The 20,866-nt window shown below is 43.5% G+C and overlaps 1 protein-coding gene across 1 annotated transcript in view; it reads right to left on the minus strand.

Moving 5' to 3' along the window:
- Positions 1-20,866, minus strand: part of chst8 (carbohydrate (N-acetylgalactosamine 4-0) sulfotransferase 8) — a 194,496-nt gene that overhangs the window by 91,537 nt on the left and 82,093 nt on the right. The window contains exon 2 of the mRNA XM_086174946.1: positions 14,367-14,560. Coding sequence (XP_086031072.1) covers positions 14,367-14,526 — 160 coding nt within the window. The 5' untranslated portion in view covers positions 14,527-14,560. The remainder of the gene's footprint in view (positions 1-14,366; positions 14,561-20,866) is intronic.

Below are 20,866 nucleotides of genomic sequence, written 5' to 3' on the forward strand. Positions count from 1 at the left end.
TGTGTGTGTGTGTGTGTGTGTGTGTGTGACGGAGGGAAAAGTGCCAACACAACACAAACAGGCTTTGTCAAAGAAGCTTTGCACGCGCAGACAGAAGAATAGGGAAGCCGGGTAATAATAATACTCTGTTGTTTGTTTTTTTTTCCCCCATGAACCCCCCCCCCCCTCCCCCCCTCCCATCTCAACCCTGACCCCCCCCTTCCTTCCCAAAGTCTTTGGAGAACAGGATCTGGCTCAGCGGGCGCCGAGGGTCACCGCGCCGCCATTTAATTAACATTAAGAGACGTCTCAATTGGACTAGGCAAACAGACCGGGCTTAAGGGATTACCGGGAGAACCCCCGCCCCTCGACGGAGAGATCAAATTTTACCTTGGAGCGTGAAACAATACTCCCGGCGCCTGGCGGGACGGGCGGGGCGCGGGGGGAAATTCATCTCTACGTTTTATTCCAGCAGATTTTTCCAAATCCAGAGTTTTCTTGTAACACCAGGGCCGTTCCTAGTATTTTCGGGGGCCCGATTCGAAACGCTGGTTAGTGGATGGGGGGGCCCTGTTTTGCCCATCCATGCTGGATAGGTTGGTGAAATAACCAGGCAGACGTGACAATCTATCCATAAAATTAAAGATTATTCACAACTGGAGAACTACATGGCTTTTCCACGCCAACACGACGGGAATCACATGGAGCGCAGCGCCTTGGTTTGCTCCGAAATGATCGTCCGATCAAATATCGACAATCAAATATGTTATATTTATTATATAAATGCAGAGCAATTTTGTAACAATAATTTGCACATTTTTGTACAGCAATTTATTTATATAAAAAATATACAATAATAAATATAAAATTATTCTCTTTTTATTTTCTTTTTTTCCCTATTTTTATTTTTTTTTTATTCTTGAGGTTCACAATTTTTGATGCTGCCCCTTGTGCCCTCCAATGGCCCCTCGGGGACAAATAATTTTTTTTTTTTATTCTGATTCAATGAATGTCATGCACACAGGGTTCCTCAAGACGTTCGATTTCAAAAAATACAGTAAAAATATGTAGGTACCCCGAGGTTTTCCTCCTGAGAGGGTGAATGACTTGATAATCCAATCTGACGCGGACGGATTTTGTTTTTTCTGTTTAATTTAGCAGAAGGACGAGGATGAGACGTTCAAAGACGCCTCGTACTTTCCCGGGAAACTATTTTAATAATGCGACTTTATTACGTTGATATTATTCCAACTGGTCTCTTGTGACAACGGGACAGGTTTATTTATTTTTATTTTATTTCCTTATGTGTTGACACGGTCCTCTTTTGCTCATAAAATCTTATTTTGGTCTGGGGTTTGCTTAATATTCTATCATATTCTTAGTGGAGGTCTGAAAGCCTGTAATAAAGGCGTTATGAGGTTTCGGGGAACTTGCAAGGACCGATATAAAACAAGGGTTAAACTTGAAAAAAAACATATATATATATTTATATATATATATGTATATAAAATAAAGACGCAGCCGAGGGCTGATCTTCACAAATTGTCCCCAAGGCTTCACAATAAGTGGAAAGATGGGAATAATCACATTATTGTAATTGTAAACTGCGCGCCGCCTTGCTGACTCAATAACAAACACCAGAGTCAATAATCACGAGAGGGTCGGAGGAATTAAAAATAAAGTCGCAATTGGACGAACCGGAAAGGGAAGCGCGAAGAGGACGGGGTTAACGGGTCGGAATAGCGAGGAAAATAACAGTAACATGAGAGGAGGTGGAAAGGAGAGAGCAGCTGGCAAATAATGACATACAACAACACAAACAAATGAATGAATAAATAAATAAACGCATAAATATATACAAATTAAAACACACATCACCATCTGTCAGGAGTCTTTCAAATCCCCCCTTGAAACGTGATTGATGACGACAATGCAAACTCATAGATTAATTAATCGTAAACCCGCAATTAATCTGATTAAAGATGTTTAATCGCTTGATTCAGTCATTCATTGATTTTCAAAACTGGGGGTCTGGAGGCGATTTGAGAAAGATAAATACAAATATTCACCCTCTTATTCACTTTTAATATGGAGAAGTAGAATAATTCACCCTCTCATCTCATCCCATAGAGATTAATCCAACATTCACCCTTTCATTAACTGTTCACATAGACGAAAACAATCACCCTCTCATTCACTTACGTGTAAAAACATACTAAAATTCACCCTCTCTATACTTTCATGTAAAAATGTACAAAAATTCACCCGCTCATTCACTTTCATGTAAAAACATACAAATATTCACCCTCTCATTCACTTACATGTAAAAACATACAAAAAATTCACCCTCTCATTCATTTTCATGTAAAAACATATAAAAATTCACCCTCTCATTCACTTACATGTAAAAACATACAAAAAATTCACCCTCTCATTCACTTTCATGTAAAAACATACAAATATTCACCCTCTCATTTACTTTCATGTAAAAATGCACAAAAATTCACCCTCTCACCCACTTTCATGTAAAAACGTACAAAAATTCACCCTCTCAATTACTTACATTTAAAAAAATGTGAAAATTCACCCTCTCATTCGCTTCCAGTTAAAACATACAAAAATTCACCCTCACATTTACTTTCATGTAAAAACATACAAAAATTCACCCTCTCATTCACTTACATGTAAAAACATACAAAAAATTCACCCTCTCATTCATTTTCATGTAAAAACATATAAAAATTCACCCTCTCATTCACTTACATGTAAAAACATACAAAAAATTCACCCTCTCATTCACTTTCATGTAAAAACATACAAATATTCACCCTCTCATTTACTTTCATGTAAAAATGTACAAAAATTCACCCTCTCATTCACTTACATGTAAAAACTTACAAAAATTCACCCTCTCAATTACTTACATTTAAAAAAATGTGAAAATTCACCCTCTAATTCGCTTCCAGTTAAAACATACAAAAATTCACCCTCACATTTACTTTCATGTAAAAACATACAAAAATTCACCCTCTCATTCACTTTCACGTAAAAACATACAAAAATTCACCCTTTCATTCACTTTCATGTAAAAACATACAAAAATTCACCCTTTCATTCACTTTCATTCACCCTTTCACTCAAACATCACATGTAATCAATAAGTTCACGTCAATCACTCGCTCATCCGTTACGTAAGCCCATCTCCTCGGAGGTTACCGAACCTCCATTCCAACCGCCAATCGTTCGCCGCGGAGAACGGCGGCGCGGATGTGTGTGTGTGTGTGTGTGTGTGTGTGTGTGTGTGTGTGTGTGTGTGTGTGTGTGTGTGTGTGAGATATCATGGCCGGGTGTATAAATAGAGCCCCACTTTAAAGGCCATTCTGTCAGTAATGTGCTTTTCTTCCTTTAAGCCGCCGCTCTCCGTGGCGTGTCGTCCCATTAGGCCGCCGCCGCCGGGAGATGGCGTGTCATTTTATGATTAAAATTTTACAAATGTGGGGGGGGTGGAGGGTTGTCGAGCGAGCGCCAGATGAAGAATTTAGGGATCAGTGTGAAGACACATGGAGGAGGAGGAAGGGGTTCTTCTGGGTTGGTTTCACACTCAAATGGATCAAACCATCTCGGGGATATCCCGCGGTCGCGACAATCGCCGGCAATCAACACCAGTGAAGAAGAGGACCGTCGTTTTATTGGACAGAACGAGGATCGTCCAATCAGGGGACACGGACTCGGGGAATTTGAAGGCGACTCGCAAAACTCGCCGCCCTCCTTTTCCAGCTGGATACTAGATTTGTTTACTTCCTGGTTCCCATGAGGCGACGCGTTTGGCTCCGCCTCCCTTCGCTCTTTGGTCCAGACTTGGTGCGGTTGCTGTCCGACATCAAACTCCCAGGATTAGAACCGAAGCGAACAAAGTCCAAGTTTGAACTTTAGCAGCTGACCCAAAAAAAAACGGCCCATCCCAGAAGGAACTAGGGTTCACGCCTGCTCAACTGGATTGTACCATCGCAGAAATCAATGGGGTTCGTCTAAGTGTACATGCCAGTTTGCCCAGGCCATCCCAAAAAGCACCAGGGTTCCTTTGGGTGTTCACAACTACCCTACTGGACCAGACCATCCCAGAGAGCACCAGGGTTAATTTTAGCCTCTGGCCAGACCCTAATGGACTGGACCGTTCCAGAAAGCACTGAAATGGTACCTTTGGGCCACTCCATGGTGTGAAGGCCCAAAGGTACCCTGGTTCCAGTTGGACACTGGACCATACCATGCCAGAAAGCACCGGGGTTCCTTTGAGAGTTCATAACCCAACCGGACCGAACCATTTCAGAAGGAACCAAGTTACGTTTGGGCCATTAAGGTGTGAAGGCCCAAACCTACCCTGGTTCCAGTTGGAAACTGGACTGAATAATCCCAGAAGAAGCCGGAGCTCCGAATATTTGTTCAACTCAACCAGACCGTACCATCCCAAAAAGCACAAAGGCTCCTTTGGGCTTTCACAACAACCCGAATGGACTCAACCAATGTGGCGCACAATGACTAAACCAGACCGGAACATTTTGGAAAGGAACATTTGGGCTACTCCAAGGTGTGAAGGACCAAATGTACCCTGGATCAAGTTGGACACTGGACCGTACCATTCCATCAGCACAGGAGATTCCTTTGAGAGTTCACAATGCCCCAACCAGACTGAACCATTCCAGAAGGAATCAGGGTACATTTGGGCCTTCACACCTTGAAGGTCCAGATGTACCCTGGATCCAGTTGGACACTGCGCTGAACCGTCCCAGAAAGTACCATGATTCTTTTTAGAGGTCACTACAGTCAAACAAGTTACATTTCGGCAAACCTAGTTGGAAACGGGACTGAACCATCCCAAAGAGCACAGGGGTTCCCTTCAAACCCATTCCATCATCATCTCATCCTGCAAGGCTAACAGGAGGCTAAGACTTGGGCGAGGGGCGGGGCTTAACTATCGTCTCTACCGAAGCTGCCGACTGTTTCAGGACTGCAATACGAAGGCGGCGAACGTGGCGGGAACAACCAGATCAGACCGCGGGACCTCCGATTGGTGCGTCTGCTCGAGGACGCCGCCGACCGGACGGCTTCCTGCGGCGACGCCACTTTCTCGGCAAATTAGATGAATCGACTTTTCTTCCGTGCCGCGAAGACCCAAATTGATTCCAGACAAATCAAATTTAATAACTCCAAGCCTCATTTATTTCTTTTTTTTTTTCTCCCCTCTGGGTCGATCCGACGCCGCCGAGCGACCGCCACTCCTCGGCGATGAAGGTCACGCTGCAGATGGAGAACATTCCAGATGCTCGGGCAAAACGCTGCCCCTTGTGGTCAAAGGTGGAACTGCACGCCAGAAGAAAATGCTCATGGAAATGCTGATTTTAATTTTTAAATTCTTTTTCAATTTCATCCTAGATGTTCTCCAAGATAACCGAGATGTTCTTAGAAGAACTGCTTCGGGGTTTGACTTCACGATCACGACCCCGATTGACTCTATGAAGGATATTTAAAATGCAAAACCCAAAAGTTAAAGAGCACAAGAACTGTACCCGCTAAATATATAAACGCATGTTTATATAAAATCGGAAATTGCGAAACGGATTTTGTTTTCATTTAGAGGGAGAAAAAAAAAAAAGAAATTAATTAGCCGCCGTCTGACGAGCGGCTGCCGCTTTAAGAGGATTTGAGTGCTGTTTGATGGCTCTCGGTCGGGAGTCTCAAATGAATTTCCCAGTTTGGTACGAGGGACTCGGCAACTTCAGGGTGTCGGGTTTAGTGATTTTAAACCTGTTCAGAAGAGAAAAATATCTAAAAAACCCAACAGCGACCTCTTGCCGGTGATTGCGTTCAGTTCCATGAGATCATCCGCCCGCTAACTAGTTCCCTTCGATAAGTATGACTTGCGGTATGTCTGGATTGCAACCTTTGGCCTCCATCTTTTTTGGGTCCTCCAATCCAACGCAAGCTTCTGAAGAACCGACTTCCCGAAAGGGCTGGACCTTCGCTCCCGTGTCAGGAAGTCACGTCCGACCAATCAGGAACCCGCTGATCCCGTCGGGCGATTGGTCGCCTCGGACAATCAAGTAGACCTCGTCAGAAGAAGAAGAAGAAGAAGAAGAAGAGGAGCGGCAGCGAGCGCCTTTAAGAAGTTACAAGGGTGGTTTTACTGAGCCTTGTTGAGCCGCATTTTGTAATAAATATCCAAAAAAGTTATAACTTTTTCAAATCATTTTGTAATAACGCCGCATTTTGTAATAAACTGCCGCACTTTGTAATAAGCATCCAAAAAAGTTATAACATGTCCATTTTATTTTGTAATAAAGCTGCATTTTGAAATAGATTTTGCCGCATTATGTAATATGTTTTTACATTTTGAGAAGATTATTACAAAATGCACTTGCAACTTTTTTTATTCTCTAGGAAATGTAATAACATGGAATTTATAGAATATTCTTAGTTAATGCAACCTTTGAATAGTGTACTGATAGTAATTGCTAAGTACTGCTACTAAGCTAATGCAGTGATGCTAATAATAGGCCTCGCTTTTACAAATTAAAGTGAAATAAAATACAATTAACAAACAAATAAACTATGCTTTAGAATTTTTATTACATAATGCACCATGTTATTACATTTCCGACAGAATAAAAAAGTTGCAAGTGCATTTTGTAATAATCCTCTCAATTGGTAATAACTTAGCCCTAGCGTTTACAAATATTTTAAAGTAAAATAAAAGACAATTAAAAAACAAATAAACTATGCTTCAGAATTGTTATTACATAATAATAACATGGAATTTATAAAATATTCTCTGTTAATGCAACCTTTGAATAGTGTACTGATAGTAATTGCTAAGTACTGCTACTAGGCTAACACAGTGATGCTAATAATAGGCCTCGCTTTTACAAATTAAAGTGAAATAAAATACAATTAACAAACAAATAACCTATGCTTTAGAATTGTTATTACATAATGCACCATGTTTTACATTTCCTACAGAATAAAAAAGTTGCAAGTGCATTTTGTAATAATCCTCTCAATAGGTAATAACTTATTAAGAATAAGACCACCTTTATTTATCCCGAAGGTAATTGTTGCGCTAGAGTTTCAAGTAAAACATAACAATAATAAATAATAATATAAATAAAAATAAAATAAAAATAATAATAATAAAATAATAAAAAAATAAAAAAAATAAAAAAAATAAATAATAATGCAGAAAAATTTATTAAAAAATTGGGGCGGTTTATTACAAAATGCGGCGGATAAAAGCGAACCCCCAGTGTTTTCTAGCGCAGTATCAGATCCGAGCCTCGGCGAGGGGGAAGCTCTCTCGCCGGCGGATTTGAGGACAACGCATGAAAGATGCGGCGAACACGAACCCTCGTCTCCACGCGGGCGTGGAGATACGGCGTGGCGGATGGAGGGCGTGATGGTTGGAAAACAAAACAAAAAAAAGGGCGGGAAAGAAAGTCGGCGGGAGGCGTTATCTGTCGGCGGGCGCCAGAAGCCCGTCAGCGGTTTTTAAGCATCTTTTGTGTTTTTTTTTTTTCCTCCGTTGGATTGAAAAACAGCCGGTCGAGGCTGATAAAAACGCGCGACGGCTGAATTAGCTCGCCGCGCCGGACGGCCAATGAAATAAAGAAAAAAAAAGAAAAAAACGGCCAGGCGAGGAAGGTTTCACTTGCCTTTCACAAAATGGCGGCGGCGTGAAACAAACACGATAGGAAAAGTCGCAGCTGTGAGTTTGTCCGCAAGCTAACAACCACGAGCTAACCTCGCTATTGATTCAATGCTATTGTTTACTCTTTAAAAATAAAACACCACGATATCCCAGGGTTTAAAAATAAAGTTCCCGCCTTCCCTCCCTGGAAATAGTAACAACGGTGTAAGAATCCACACAGGCCCTTTTCCACGCTTAGCCATATTTAGCAACGGAGTGTGTGCAGCTTCGCTTAAAGAAGCGTTAAAAATACACCATCGAGCCGCTTTATTACACAACGCTGCTCGTGACTGCTGGGACGCTGTTATTTTGTAATTACATAAACACGCTGCTGCTCAGCGAACGGATGAAACGCCGTCTCCGAGAAAGAGAGGAACGAAAGTTTGCGATGCGTCATGGTCGCCGTCACCGCCGCCGACGTCCACGCTAACTCGCTCCGTCACCGCCGGTAGTCACGACAGGTTTTTCCTGACGCGGCGTACTTCCGATTAAGGTCAGCCGTCCCGAGGCCGGAGGAGATAAAGCTGGAAGTTGCGCCGAAGAGACGAGGAGGGAAGCAGGAAGTCCAGGATTACGAGAAGTGGTAGAAGACGGCGCCAGCGTACGAGCAACACGACCGCATAAACCGCTCAATCCAATCCGGACGATCATCCCCGTCTCCATCGTGGATCCACGGTGTTGCCGATAGCAACGATGGAAAGCGGCGGGAAGTGAGCGACCTGTTTGGGTCGAGGACGCCATCAGGGAAGGAGGAAAGGCGTGAATGACAGGGTGAATCGGCGTACGTCTCTATAAGCCGACCTGGGATTGGTCCAGGGTGACCCCGCCTCTCGTCCAATGAAAACGCATCTGAATAGCTGAGCGGCTCTATGATGGTAGAAATGGACGACGTGCATTTCTGGACACGGCCACTAGGGGGCGCTATAAGAAAATCTCAAGACACATTTATCTAATTTCATTTTAAAATCTTTTTTAATCTTTAAATCTTTGTCGCTGTCACTCCATTCTCTTTATGTTTCGCTTCGTTATCTGTTCTTATCCTTGTTGTTGTTTCCTTTCTAATTTTTTTGCCATCTTTTAATGATCTCTTTATTTATATTTAATCATATTTATTGCTACTGTCATGCTGCGCTACTGTGACAAAATAATTTCCCTTATGGGGATCAATAGAGTATATTTTATAAAGCAATAAAGAGAATATTTGTAATTATTCTTGCTCCGCCCCTCCACCTCCCTAAGCTCCGCCCCTCCACCTCCACAAGCTCCGCCCCCCAGCGTTGGGACTCAGGAAGATAAACAAATCAAATCGATGCGTCCGGAGGCGTCGTTAGCGAGACTCGGCCGTGCATGAAATCCAATGTAAACGCTACGTCTGCCGCTTATTTATCAGTTTACCATCAACATCCAGTGTGAATACAAGCAGCTATACACACACACACACACACACACACACACACATAGATATGAAAATAAAGCAAGCGTAGTGCCATTGCTGCCACAGGTGGGACACTTCCAGAAGCCTCAATTGATTCTGCACGCCATCGCACTCCGAGACGCCGACAAGCGGGTTAATCCTGGAGGAGCAGGACCGGCTTCGAACGGGCTCTTTATTTTGTTTTTATTTTTATTATTTTACCCTCCGCTGAACACGCAGGCCTGCCGGAGGAGGAAGGGGGGCGCTTCGAGTCCCGGAGTGGATCAATTCAACTTCCCGTTCACGTTTCGTGTCATTTCTACCTGATTTCACGCCACCCTTCATTTACCTCCTTAAGTTTGCAAGTCTGGAAGTCATTTTTTTGCTGATATGAAATCTTAAATGGCTTCTTCTCAAAAGAGCATAAGGCAACTTATAAAATACCAATTATAATTATCTGTTATGTTTATATCGATTTATTTATCAGAGCTGTAAAATGATTAAAATGTTGAATCGAATTAATCATGGATCCACTGTAGATTAATTTAGATGAATTACTATAATTTTATTAATATCCATTCTCTATTAATTGTGCTCATGACAAAAGTGTACATATTGATATATATATATATGTATACACACACACTTATATATACGCATATATATGTACAAACACAAACATATATACACACACACATTTATACATACAGATGTATATATACACACACATACATATACATATATATACAGGACTGTCTCAGAAAATTTGAATATTGTGATGAAGTTCTTTATCTTCTGTAAACAAAAATGTCGTACATTCTGGATTAATTACAAATTAACATAAATATTGCAAGCCCTTTATTATTTCAATATTGCTGTCAATGGCTTACATCTAAAGAAAACTCCAAAATCCTATCTCAAAATATTAGAAATCATAAAAAATTTTTTGTTTTTGTTTTTTTACTTGCATTACAGAAGATAAAGAACTTTATCACAATATTCTAATTTTCGGAGACAGTCCTGTTTACACATGCATATATTTTATGAGAAGACGACTTCCTGTTGCTCGAAGGCGCTACGGCCTTTGGAGTCGGCCATCTTGGCGAGGTCGGCTCAATGCGCATTTAATCAGATTAATCATGCAAATCGATTAGTCTGGATTAATGCCTTCATTTTGACAGGCCTTATATATATATATATATATTTGCATATACATACGGGAGCAATATCTGAATGAGGATGCAAATCATATTTCGATTTAAAAGACGGGCATCTCATTAGGTTGTTATTGAAATCTACTTGTTGGGAAGTTCAGTGTGTGTGTGTGTGTGTGTGTGTGTGTGTGTGTGTGTGTGGGTCTGAATGCCCCTTAATAACCCTGCAGAATGAGGAAAACATTAGCGAGCCGCAGCTTCCCCTCGGGGGCCAAGTGGCTCTGGTCGCCGTGCCGCCATATTCATAATGGTTCACGCCGCCGCCGCCGCCGCCGCCACGCTGTGAAGGCTCGCCGCTTCCGGCCCTGTCGCTCCATCACCGGCCAAACTCGCTAAACGGCGGCAGGTATTTGGGGGGGGGAAACAACTCATTGCTTATAAATGCACCATAAATCCAAATTGTTTGATTCTGCCCTGACAGCTCCGGTGCTAACTGCTAACCGCTAAGGGGCTCTCTGGTTTCCTTCCCTGTCGACGCACCCGTCGGCGTCGGGGTCGCGCAAGCCTCGGCGGCCGAGGAGTCGGATCGCAGAGGAGATAAAATCCGCTTTCTGAGACGTCGGCCGGCTTAGTTGTACAAGCTCCGCGTCCTTCCAGCCCTCCCCTCGCGCCTGCTTAAATCCCAATCTCCTTAATACGGAGCGCGGCGTGTCCTCGTTCGAGGACAAAGGTTTGACTCATTTGGAAAATTGAACCCCCCCCTCCCCCGTCCACACACACACACACACACACACACACACACACACCATCCCCGTGGAAACTCTGACCTCAATGCCGGCGAACCGGAGGACGGAAAAAGCGATGAATTTCAGAGCGGACGCCACCTGACATCCGCTGACAAAGTGCAAGAACACGGGGTCTCTCGTGTGTGTGTGTGTGTGTGTGTGTGTGTGTGATTAGCTGTGTGACGGGGAGGCTGCGTTCATGCATGTATTAGCACGTTCACCTGCACGTTGGTATCTGTGCGTCTGCATGCTAACGCGCTCCCTCGGTGCGATAATATCTGCTTTATATGCCCGGTGTGTGCGTTTGCACTCCGTGCATACGCATGCATTCTGCGTGTGTGTGTGTGTGTGTGTGTGTGTGTGTAGGGAAGCATTATACATACATTATGTTCACATTATATCAATATCATATCTGTGTCAGCACAGGTTAGGTTATATATTATTCAACCGCTGGTTTGTTTTTATTCTGCCGTCGGTTGGTTATTTATACACCTGCTCTCACATGGAGATCCAGTCCAAGCTAATTCTGCACAATCAACACCTCCCGATAAATAATCCCCCCCTTCTCCGCCCGGGGGGGAAAAAAAACGGCGCCGTGGCGGCCATGGCGGTCGCAAGAAGACAGGATAGCGTGTATAAGTTGAGCTCACGTATGGAAATTGAAAATAAAAATGGAGGATGAGAAAGTTCCAGGTTGGTTCATACAGAGTTCTCACACTTTTCGCCCGGCACGACAACCAGGAAGTACAACCCTGTCTCCCACACACACACACACACACACACACTCGTTGCTTTCGGATGCAAACATTTCAGCGAGGGACGGCGGTAGCGCCACGCTCAAAAACAAAACCGCCCGCAGAAAAAGAGGAAGTCAACACGATCGTTGTGGAGGTGAAATAATAAACATAAATAAACATAAATGTTTTCTCCCTACGCTGCTTTGCTGTGTGAGCAAGCCTGTTAGCGGTTAGCTAACTCTGGACTTATCCTGGTCCAAAATGTCAAAACCCCTCTGAGACGTAGCGGGCCAGAACAGCTCGTAGCTCTAGGTTTCCGTTTCTCGCCGCTTTTGTCGATTTTGTTGCGAGAAAACATCGGAGCGGTGACGACTACGGCGCTCCAGGTGCTGCTCGAAGCGCATGCTAATGGCCGCAACCATTGTGACTTCCATCAATCGCCTTGGAACAGTAAAACGACCCCGCTAAGACGGGTCTAGAAGCTCCGTTGTCCCGCGTTCCTGAAATGTTCAAGGAACTGCAAAAGGTTCCTGCAGCGCTAACACAGCTAAAGAGCCGCGCGACCTGCGGTCGTTTCCAGCTAGCGGCTTCCCTCCGCTCGGGTTCGGTGTGTTTGTCGGATGCGAGCGCAGTCCGCTGCCGCTCCAACATCCCCGCTGATCCTTCACAACGGACCCAGGATTGTGGAAACCCCACCCGGCCGGCCCGACATTTGAATTTGCACACCGGTATCTGTCATTGGCCGCCGTGTCTTTTTACCCCTGGGGTCGGGAGGCATCGGCGCTTTTAAATTGTTTACCGCTCGCTCCTCAGAAAACAGGCCCCGGACGAGATGCTCGGGGGGGTATTTCCCTCCGGCGAGAGGAAGAAGAAGAAAAAAAAAAAAAAGGCGCTGTCACGTTACCACGGCGACCAGACACCTGCCTGACTGAATCACCTGCCCGAGAGCTGACCTCCCGGGATTGGTTTATCGATGTGCGGGCAGCAGAAAACCAAGCCAGGAATTAATGAAAAGGATGGAGGAGGAAGGAGGGCCAAGGGTCTCCTGTCTGGTCCAGACTCAACCAGGAACCTGGACGCCACCGAGAGAGCGACCAAAAGGTTGGGGATTCAATTAAAATCATCAGAAGGGTAATAGCCGCGGACAAAATCACGGTCTAACCGCAGGGGAGGAGGGGCAGCGCGACCGTCGCCGTGGTTACTGATGACGAACGGACTCGGAGTTCGCCGGTTCACACGCCGCGGGATCGAACCGCCCGGGGTAAACAAACATGGCCGACAAACTGTTGTTGTTAGCGCGGCGATCCGCTTTGTCCGCCATCAACGGAGACCAACCGCTCCCTCCTTCACCGCCCACCTTCATGCTTGTTCCTGTCAGCTTCCGATGCTACTTCCTATGCTAGCCTCCTCTTTCTCACTGTTAGCGACAAACTCAGCGGGTTAGCACGCCCATCCTTGGTTCGATTCCAGGTATTTCTTCTTCCGTTGGTTAGCGGTTTGGTGAGCAGCGCGCACAGCCCGATCGAGTCGGCTCAAAGATTTAAGCATCGCAAGCTAGCCATGCACACTGTCCTCAGCTAGCCATAGCCACGCCCACTGTACCCAATTAGCCACACCAGTTGCCCCTGAATAGCCACACCAGCTGTCCGTAACTAGTCACGTCCCTTGTACCAAACTAGCTGCACCTGTTATTCCCAACTATCCATGATCATTGTACCCAGCTAGCTTCACCCACTATCACCAACTAGCCTCGTTGACTGATCTCGAATAGCCACGTCCAATGTCTCTTACTAGCCACACCCACTCCCCCTAACTAACCATGTTCATTGTACCAAACTAGCCGCACCCACCGTCCCCGACGAGTCTTCCTCATTGATCCTGAATAGCCACAACCAATGTTCCTTACTAGCCACACCCTCTATCTCTAGCTAGCCATGTCCATTAACCCCAACTAGCCACAATTACAATCCCCAACTAGCGCTGACTGGAGCTGCCGTGGCCTGAATGTAAATCGCGGGCGAAGATCGGGCGACGCGTGGACTTTCCCTGACATATATTTACGTTTGCAAATAAAGTCGGCTTGCCTGGCCGTCGGCCACAGAGCGCAGGGAAATCAAAAATATCAATCAAAACTTTCCCTGCATGCAGAGGCAGCAGGGGGAGGTAGAAAACACCCCCTCCAGGACGTCCAGCGTCGAGGAAACGGCCCAAAAGAAATCAAAAGTTCAAGAACTTGCGGTAAAACGACCAAACGAAAAGACAGAAACCAATGAAAGACAAAGATTTCCCGTAGAATCGAGGGCCTGTTAGCTATTTACCCGGGAGGGTTGGAAGTGGCAGCGAAGGCGGTGACATCAGCTCTGGATCAGGCATGCCTCATCATGTCCCGCCGTCCTCCAGAGAAGCAATTCCCTCCCATCAGCTCATCACCTCCCCCATAGCAGCTCCCATCCAAACCTTCTCCCAGACTTTCCGTTTTGAACCCCCTCCCAACCTGTATTTTCCGCTTGTTTTCTCAGAAGAACTCGCCAGCGGGGGCTTGAAAGCATGCAAGCTAACCTGGGACTTGTTGCTGGAGCACCTCCGGCTGATCCTGCTGGCTGACGAAGAGCACCAGACCCCCGACGACGAACAGCAGGGCGAACCAGAAGAAGCAGGGCAGCCGCCGTCGCCGTCCGCGCAGGAAGTCCACCGCCATCCTCCACTTCATCCACAGCATGATGCGGCGCAGTCAGAAACCGGTGCGGCACGTTCTGCAGGAGAGGCAAGAAACAGGGTCGGGCAAAGACAAGAGCAGAATTAGCAAGACGGTCCGTTATGTGTCTGAACTACACGGTGGGGAAACGAGGCATGACTGCGCATTTTAGTCCGCAAGTGTTTGTGCAAACAGGAGCTTGCCAGATGCTAGCAGGGGGCTTCAGAGATCAGTGAGCTTTAGCAGGAAGGTTATCAAATACTCAAAAAGTGAACGTCCTCATATGACACGAGGGATCAAAGTATGTCACTACTATCAGCCTCTCAGGTCCCAACTTCTTGTTTAGGACTAGATCAGGTCAGATGATCCAGAGAAATTCTACATTCCCCAAAGGAACAAGCTAGGAACTAGCGGCTAGGAACTAGCGGCTAGGAAGCGCTACCTTCTGCCTCGACCAGGGGCGAGCGAGGAGGCTAGAGGGAGCCTGATGGAGACCTGGGGAGTATTACATCTGGTATCTCATGCTAATAATAACAATAGTGCTAGTAGCTACATGCTAATAGCTGAAATGATGCATTAATGGGTTTAATATTCATGAAAAGAAAAGCAACGGTGGACATCGGGCGACGCTCAATGGCCACGCCGCCTTGAGTCGTGCTAAACCAGAGAGTTCAAGGACGCAGGAGAAGATGTGAGGTCATGAGCTGATGGGATAGGATGGAAGGAGGTGCATGGTGGGGTATCCCTCAGCAGAGCAAGCCTATGGTAGCATGAATGTATGCTAAGCTAACACTTGTGATAGGTTTTAAGCCCTATTCTTAAACCAATAGCGGGTCACATGTGCTTCATCAGGGGGTGCAAAAGAGCTATTTTGCATCCCCTGATATGTTTTTTTTTTGTTTGATCAATCAATCAAATAAAATGCAAAATTATGACATTGTTTGAACAATATGAGCATCTTAGCTACCGCTGCTAGGCGCTGCACACACCCGAAACATGCGAACAAGTGAAAGTGGAGTTGAGAAACCTCCAAGGTCTGGGGTTAGCTGAAGCTGAATGATGTCCTCATACAGGGACGGAGGTTTATTTTGTTGTGTACAAACATAAAAAAAAAGTTTTTATTTACAAATAGCTGCCGCTCATACGTACAAGACAAGGCCAAGCACATGAAAAACGATGAATGTGAATTAAAAACGTCCTCAAACAGGGACCCGGGCCCCGGATCTTGTTAATCGCGAGAAATATCTGCAGCCGTAGATCAAAATGGATGGCGGTCGTGCACGACGAGGTCGTCAATTAAAATCTTAATATCTAAAAACGCCGCTTTCAGAGACGCTTCTGACGCCGAAATTGGATTTAGGGACTGAGAGGCATAAAAGTTAATTGAAAAGCAATAGTAAAAAGACGAGAGTCTAAAATAATAAAGTCCTTATGAAGCAATGAAACACGATAAAGAGGCGAGATTAAACAGCTCTATAAAAAAAAAACCCTTTGCAGTAAAAACAAAAAGAGATCGACGGTTGTGTAAACCTCAAACGATTGAAAACAAGCCGTAACAATCAGAACGGCTTTTGTTTCATTTATTTATTAATATATTTTGAAGTTTTGTTTTCACGACGACGACTGCTGCATCCAGGAATTACAATTTAGTTTTGAAATTAACAAGATCTGGAAGAAATTGCTGAATTACAAAAAGGTATATTTTTGTCAATATATATGTAAAGTGTCTGGATGTGGAAGAAATTTAAAGCGTTAATAAAAAACAAGACATAAATTAAATTTTTACAATCACTAAAATTCAAATATCACTCATCAGTGATAAAAACATATTTTTTTCTTTTGTGATAAAAAAGGCATGATCATTTAATATGAAAAGGTTTTACCGGCAGGGAAAATTTCAATCAATGTATTTATTTTATTTAGAGGGAAGACAAAAAGGAGCTAAAAGACTCCATCACAATCTTTATAATAAATTCATTATCGGAAACATTTTCATTAAACAGTAAAACTTTCATCACCCGCCGATTTTCAGACCACCGACCTTCAAATTGGAGGCTGCAAATTATCTGGAAAAACATCTAAAACAAATCGGAGCTCCAACGTCTCACGAGCAATTAAATCAAGTTGATTTCAAGACCAAAAATTTAGAATAAATTATTAAATAATAAATAAATAATGAATGAATAAATTCATGTCACCATATAACAGAATAATTTACTTAATCATAATGTTTTATAGAATGATAAAGAAAATTGCACAACTTCCTGATCACAATGTGTTTGACCGGCCCCTCAAAAAAAACAAAAAAACAAAAAAAAAAAAACAACCACCTTATCTATTTATGATAGTAGGCAATAAATAAATAATAATAAAAAAAAGAATAGCTGGAGCGGAGATGAAGCTACACCCACCGCACAGAGGAAGTGGTGTGTGTTCGCAGGGCTAAATATGATTTTCGCTCCGGCTGCAGAAAGACCAGGGAGCATCTCGCTCCACATTAATATGCAAATGAACTTGAGCAGTCAAGCATGTGTTGTCGGCTCGCTAAAATAAAATCCGCTCCGTCCCGCTGCCGTGGAGATTCTTCACATGCCCCCCCCCCATTTTCACCCTCAGCCCCGGCCGGATCGGACCTTCACAATAAGACTCGGGCCGGGGATGGATGTAAGACGACTTAGGGGCGTTCGTGGTGGAAAGGTCGAAATGTGGGAAGGAACGGGGGGAAGGATCTGGAAAAAAAAACACGCTTGCACCAGTGGTTGTAAAGCAAAGGTGTCAAACTCAGGCCCGCGGGCCAAATCTGGCCCGTAGCGTTGTTACATTTGTCCCATGAAGCCATATTGAATGACTATTAGAGCTAGCCTGCTAATATTCTAGACTACAGCGCATGTACCGCTAATACTACAAATCCTAGATTTCTCTGCTGGTGTTTTGGTGTGAAAATCACGACATAAACACCCTCTCCTCTGTTTAGGAGCTAATATGCTAATATGCATGCTAATCCTAGCACCTAATATTCTAGACTACAGCGCATGTACCGCTAATACTACAAATCCTAGATTTCTCTGCTGGTGTTTTGGTGTGAAAATCACGACATAAAACACCCTCTCCTCTGTTTAGGAGCTAATATGCTAATATGCATGCTAATCCTAGCACCTAATATTCTAGACTACAGCGCATGTACCGCTAATACTACAAATCCTAGATTTTTCTGCTGGTGTTTTGGTGTGAAAATCACGACATAAACACCCTCTCCTCTGTTTAGGAGCTAATATGCTAATATGCATGCTAATCGTAGCACCGTGCGAGCCCTCCGAAAAAATAGTGAAAAGAAAGGCAGAGTAGATCAACGTGTAGCAAATGAGCTATAATTAACCTTTTCTTTATGCACTTTTTCTTGCTACGCCAAGACGTGCGCTTGAATGGTTATTATTATTAGTGAATTCATTTATTGTTATTTAATTTTTACATTCATTATCAGCCTGTGGAAAGAGGTTACTGATGAAATTTAATTCAGAAGACTGCGAATAAAGAGGCATACCATTCTTATTTAAGAAATTAATGCCATCGATGTGTTATTTCTAATTTGAATTTTGCACACGTGCATTATAAAGTTATATATTGTAGAGTGTTAATCTTTGCTTGTTCCATATTCAGCTTGCAAAGCAAAGCTTGTTTGGTTCTATAGGAAAAGGTTCATTGTTATATCTAAAGGAAGAGTTTTTTTTCAATAAATATCAATGTTTTGAATTTTGGCCCACTGTGTATTTGAGTTTGACACCTCTGTTCCAAAGCATGCTAAGAAAAATAAAAACCCTGGCGAAAGCACGATAGAAAAAAATCACATCAAAGTGTAAAAAAAAAGGGGAATTTTTTGTTATATAAATACAAAGCATAACATTAGGGATGAAACCCTGCAATTACTTTAAAACATGGACACCTAATAGCATAAAATGATTAAGAAAGACAAATCTCACCAGTGGATCAGTGGTGTGTGTGTGTGTGTGGACATAATCTGGCCCATAAAGCTTATTGTAATTTTTATTTACTTACAAGCACATTAAAAAACGTGCAGAATAATTTCTCACCCCACTGAATTAGCCTTTTAATGCTAATTTATGTTTGTCGAACGCATTCAGTGCACACACACACCCTTGTGTGTGTGTGTGTGTGTGTGTGTTGATGTTTCGCACCGCCTATGTTGCAGCAGAAGTCGATGACTTTGATTGAGTCTCCCGTCTGACAAGAGAAACACGCATCTGTCTGAATAATCCGAGCGGGAAAGCTTCGGCCGCTCCCCCGAAGGTCGAAAGCGCCTGGGTTTTTAACAATTCTTTGCAGCCGGTTTACCAATCTGCTCTCTCAGTTTTAATAATCTGTTCACTTAGATTTCTACATCAGCATTTTTCTCCACCACATAACCCCTGGGAGACGCGGCGGAATATCTTTGGATAATGAGAAGCAACAGTCTTGTAAAGCCATTAGCTGGGAGAAAAATGAAGCGAACCTGCGCCGCGGCATAAATACAAATGATGTGCGATGGCCGCCGCTGTAGAATAACCCCGAAATGAAGATGACACGTATCAATTGGATGGGCATTAATTTGAAAGACGCGGCAGAGGAGCCGTATCAAAGTGAACATCATCGCGTTCGCCTCTTGTGACGATTAAACCAGTCGTGGAAATGTCAAACCGTGAGGGCCTCGCAAAGCCGTACATTCTGCTTTTTTTACTGCAAACTGTATTTTCATATGAATGTACTTTGGGGTGTTTTAAAAGGAAAACCACACAGGGAAAATGTGTATGTGTGCAGGGGCATTAAAAGGTGCCATAATGGGATGTCTCGCCGGGTAACTGTTAGCGCGGTGAAATATATCGGCATGGGGGTGCTTTATCGTGCCCGCGGGCTGAAAAACATACCGCTATCAATTCATCTCTTAGGTAAGTAGCGATGCCAGATTTTCAGCGTGGGACTGAAAGGACGGCGGCACGGTGGTCCGGCTTTCCTGTGAGGGCTTTTCATGTTCTCCCGTGTCTGCCTGGGGTTCCTCCGGGTTCTCCGGTTTCCTCACACGGCTCAAGCACATTCATTAGACACCCTAAATTGCCTACATGTGTGAAAGGTCGTTTGTCTCGATGACTTGGGGATGAGAGTGAACAGTTGTACAGCTCGGATCGACTTGTTCAGGGCCAAAAAAGGTACAGGACGGGCGGTAGAATTACTTTATTAAAGGAAAGAAGTAGCTCAGGAGTCGTAAAACTGATCCTGAATCTGCAGCCGAGGTCATTTTTCCATCGAGGGACAAATTACGGGCATCACTTGCCCTCACGTCAAACTTATAAATTGGTTTATTTGTGACAAATCTCCCCAGGCAGGTTTTTACCAGCTTTGTGTTTGTACATTAAATTTGTTTCTTCAAAACAAAAAACAAAAAAAAAAAAACTCAGCCACCTATACAAGAACAAATAACTATCCTCCTGCTCACACCAATAAGATTAAATAAGGCCTCATTCATCCCGGTTGGGAAATTCAGCAGCGACTACCGCAGCTCAATTCAAATGTCAACAATGCGGGAAAAATACAAAGCACAAACAGAAAAAGAAGTTTAACATAAATAGAAATAGTAAATGGTTGATTCCGCAGGACTTATCATTTTTGTCATTTCTTTTTGGGGAGCCTGCCGCTATAACCTCATATGCAAAGTGACTTTAACAATAGCTGCAACTTAGTCTTTATTGTTACAATTTTCTTGAACTTTTATGTTCATTGTAAGAACTTTTTTTCCCCTCAACAGATTCCACTCTTCTTCTAATCTTCAAAGCCAAATCAAATAATGGCGAGAAATGCAGGAGATATAAGAAAAGGATAATCTTTACACAATAATATGGAGAAGTCATTTTAAAGACCACCCATTAAGCTCATTTTCAGCTCATATTTTTCAGGGGTGCGTCTCAACTAGGCTAATTTTGCATGATCCAAAATCCCTGTTCATCATCTACACCAGCAGAAAATACAAAATGATTTGTGCATGCAAATAAATTGTAACACAAAGTGTTTAATAATTACAAAGCACAACAAAAAAAAAATCCCCCTAAACACACACACACAAACGCAGGGAAGTGACTCTGTAATTAAAATGTGAACTGATAAGAGTAAAACACCAGAGGCAGGAGCGGGATTAAAAAAAGGAAAAAATGAAAAACCAACCAACGAGAATCAAAAAACCAGTGAATTAATTAAACTTAATAAATAAAGCTCCAGATGCTAGATAAAAGTGAAAGGTTAAGAGCATATGATGAAATGGTAAACTACTAAGAGAGAAAATGTATTAAAGCAGGATGAAATGACATAAAATGTTAAGGGG

This window comes from Fistularia commersonii, chromosome 27 (genome assembly GCF_037954325.1).
Source record: "Fistularia commersonii isolate RoL2024-O1a breed Wild chromosome 27, RoL_Fcom_v1.0, whole genome shotgun sequence".
Lineage (NCBI taxonomy): Eukaryota > Metazoa > Chordata > Actinopteri > Syngnathiformes > Fistulariidae > Fistularia > Fistularia commersonii.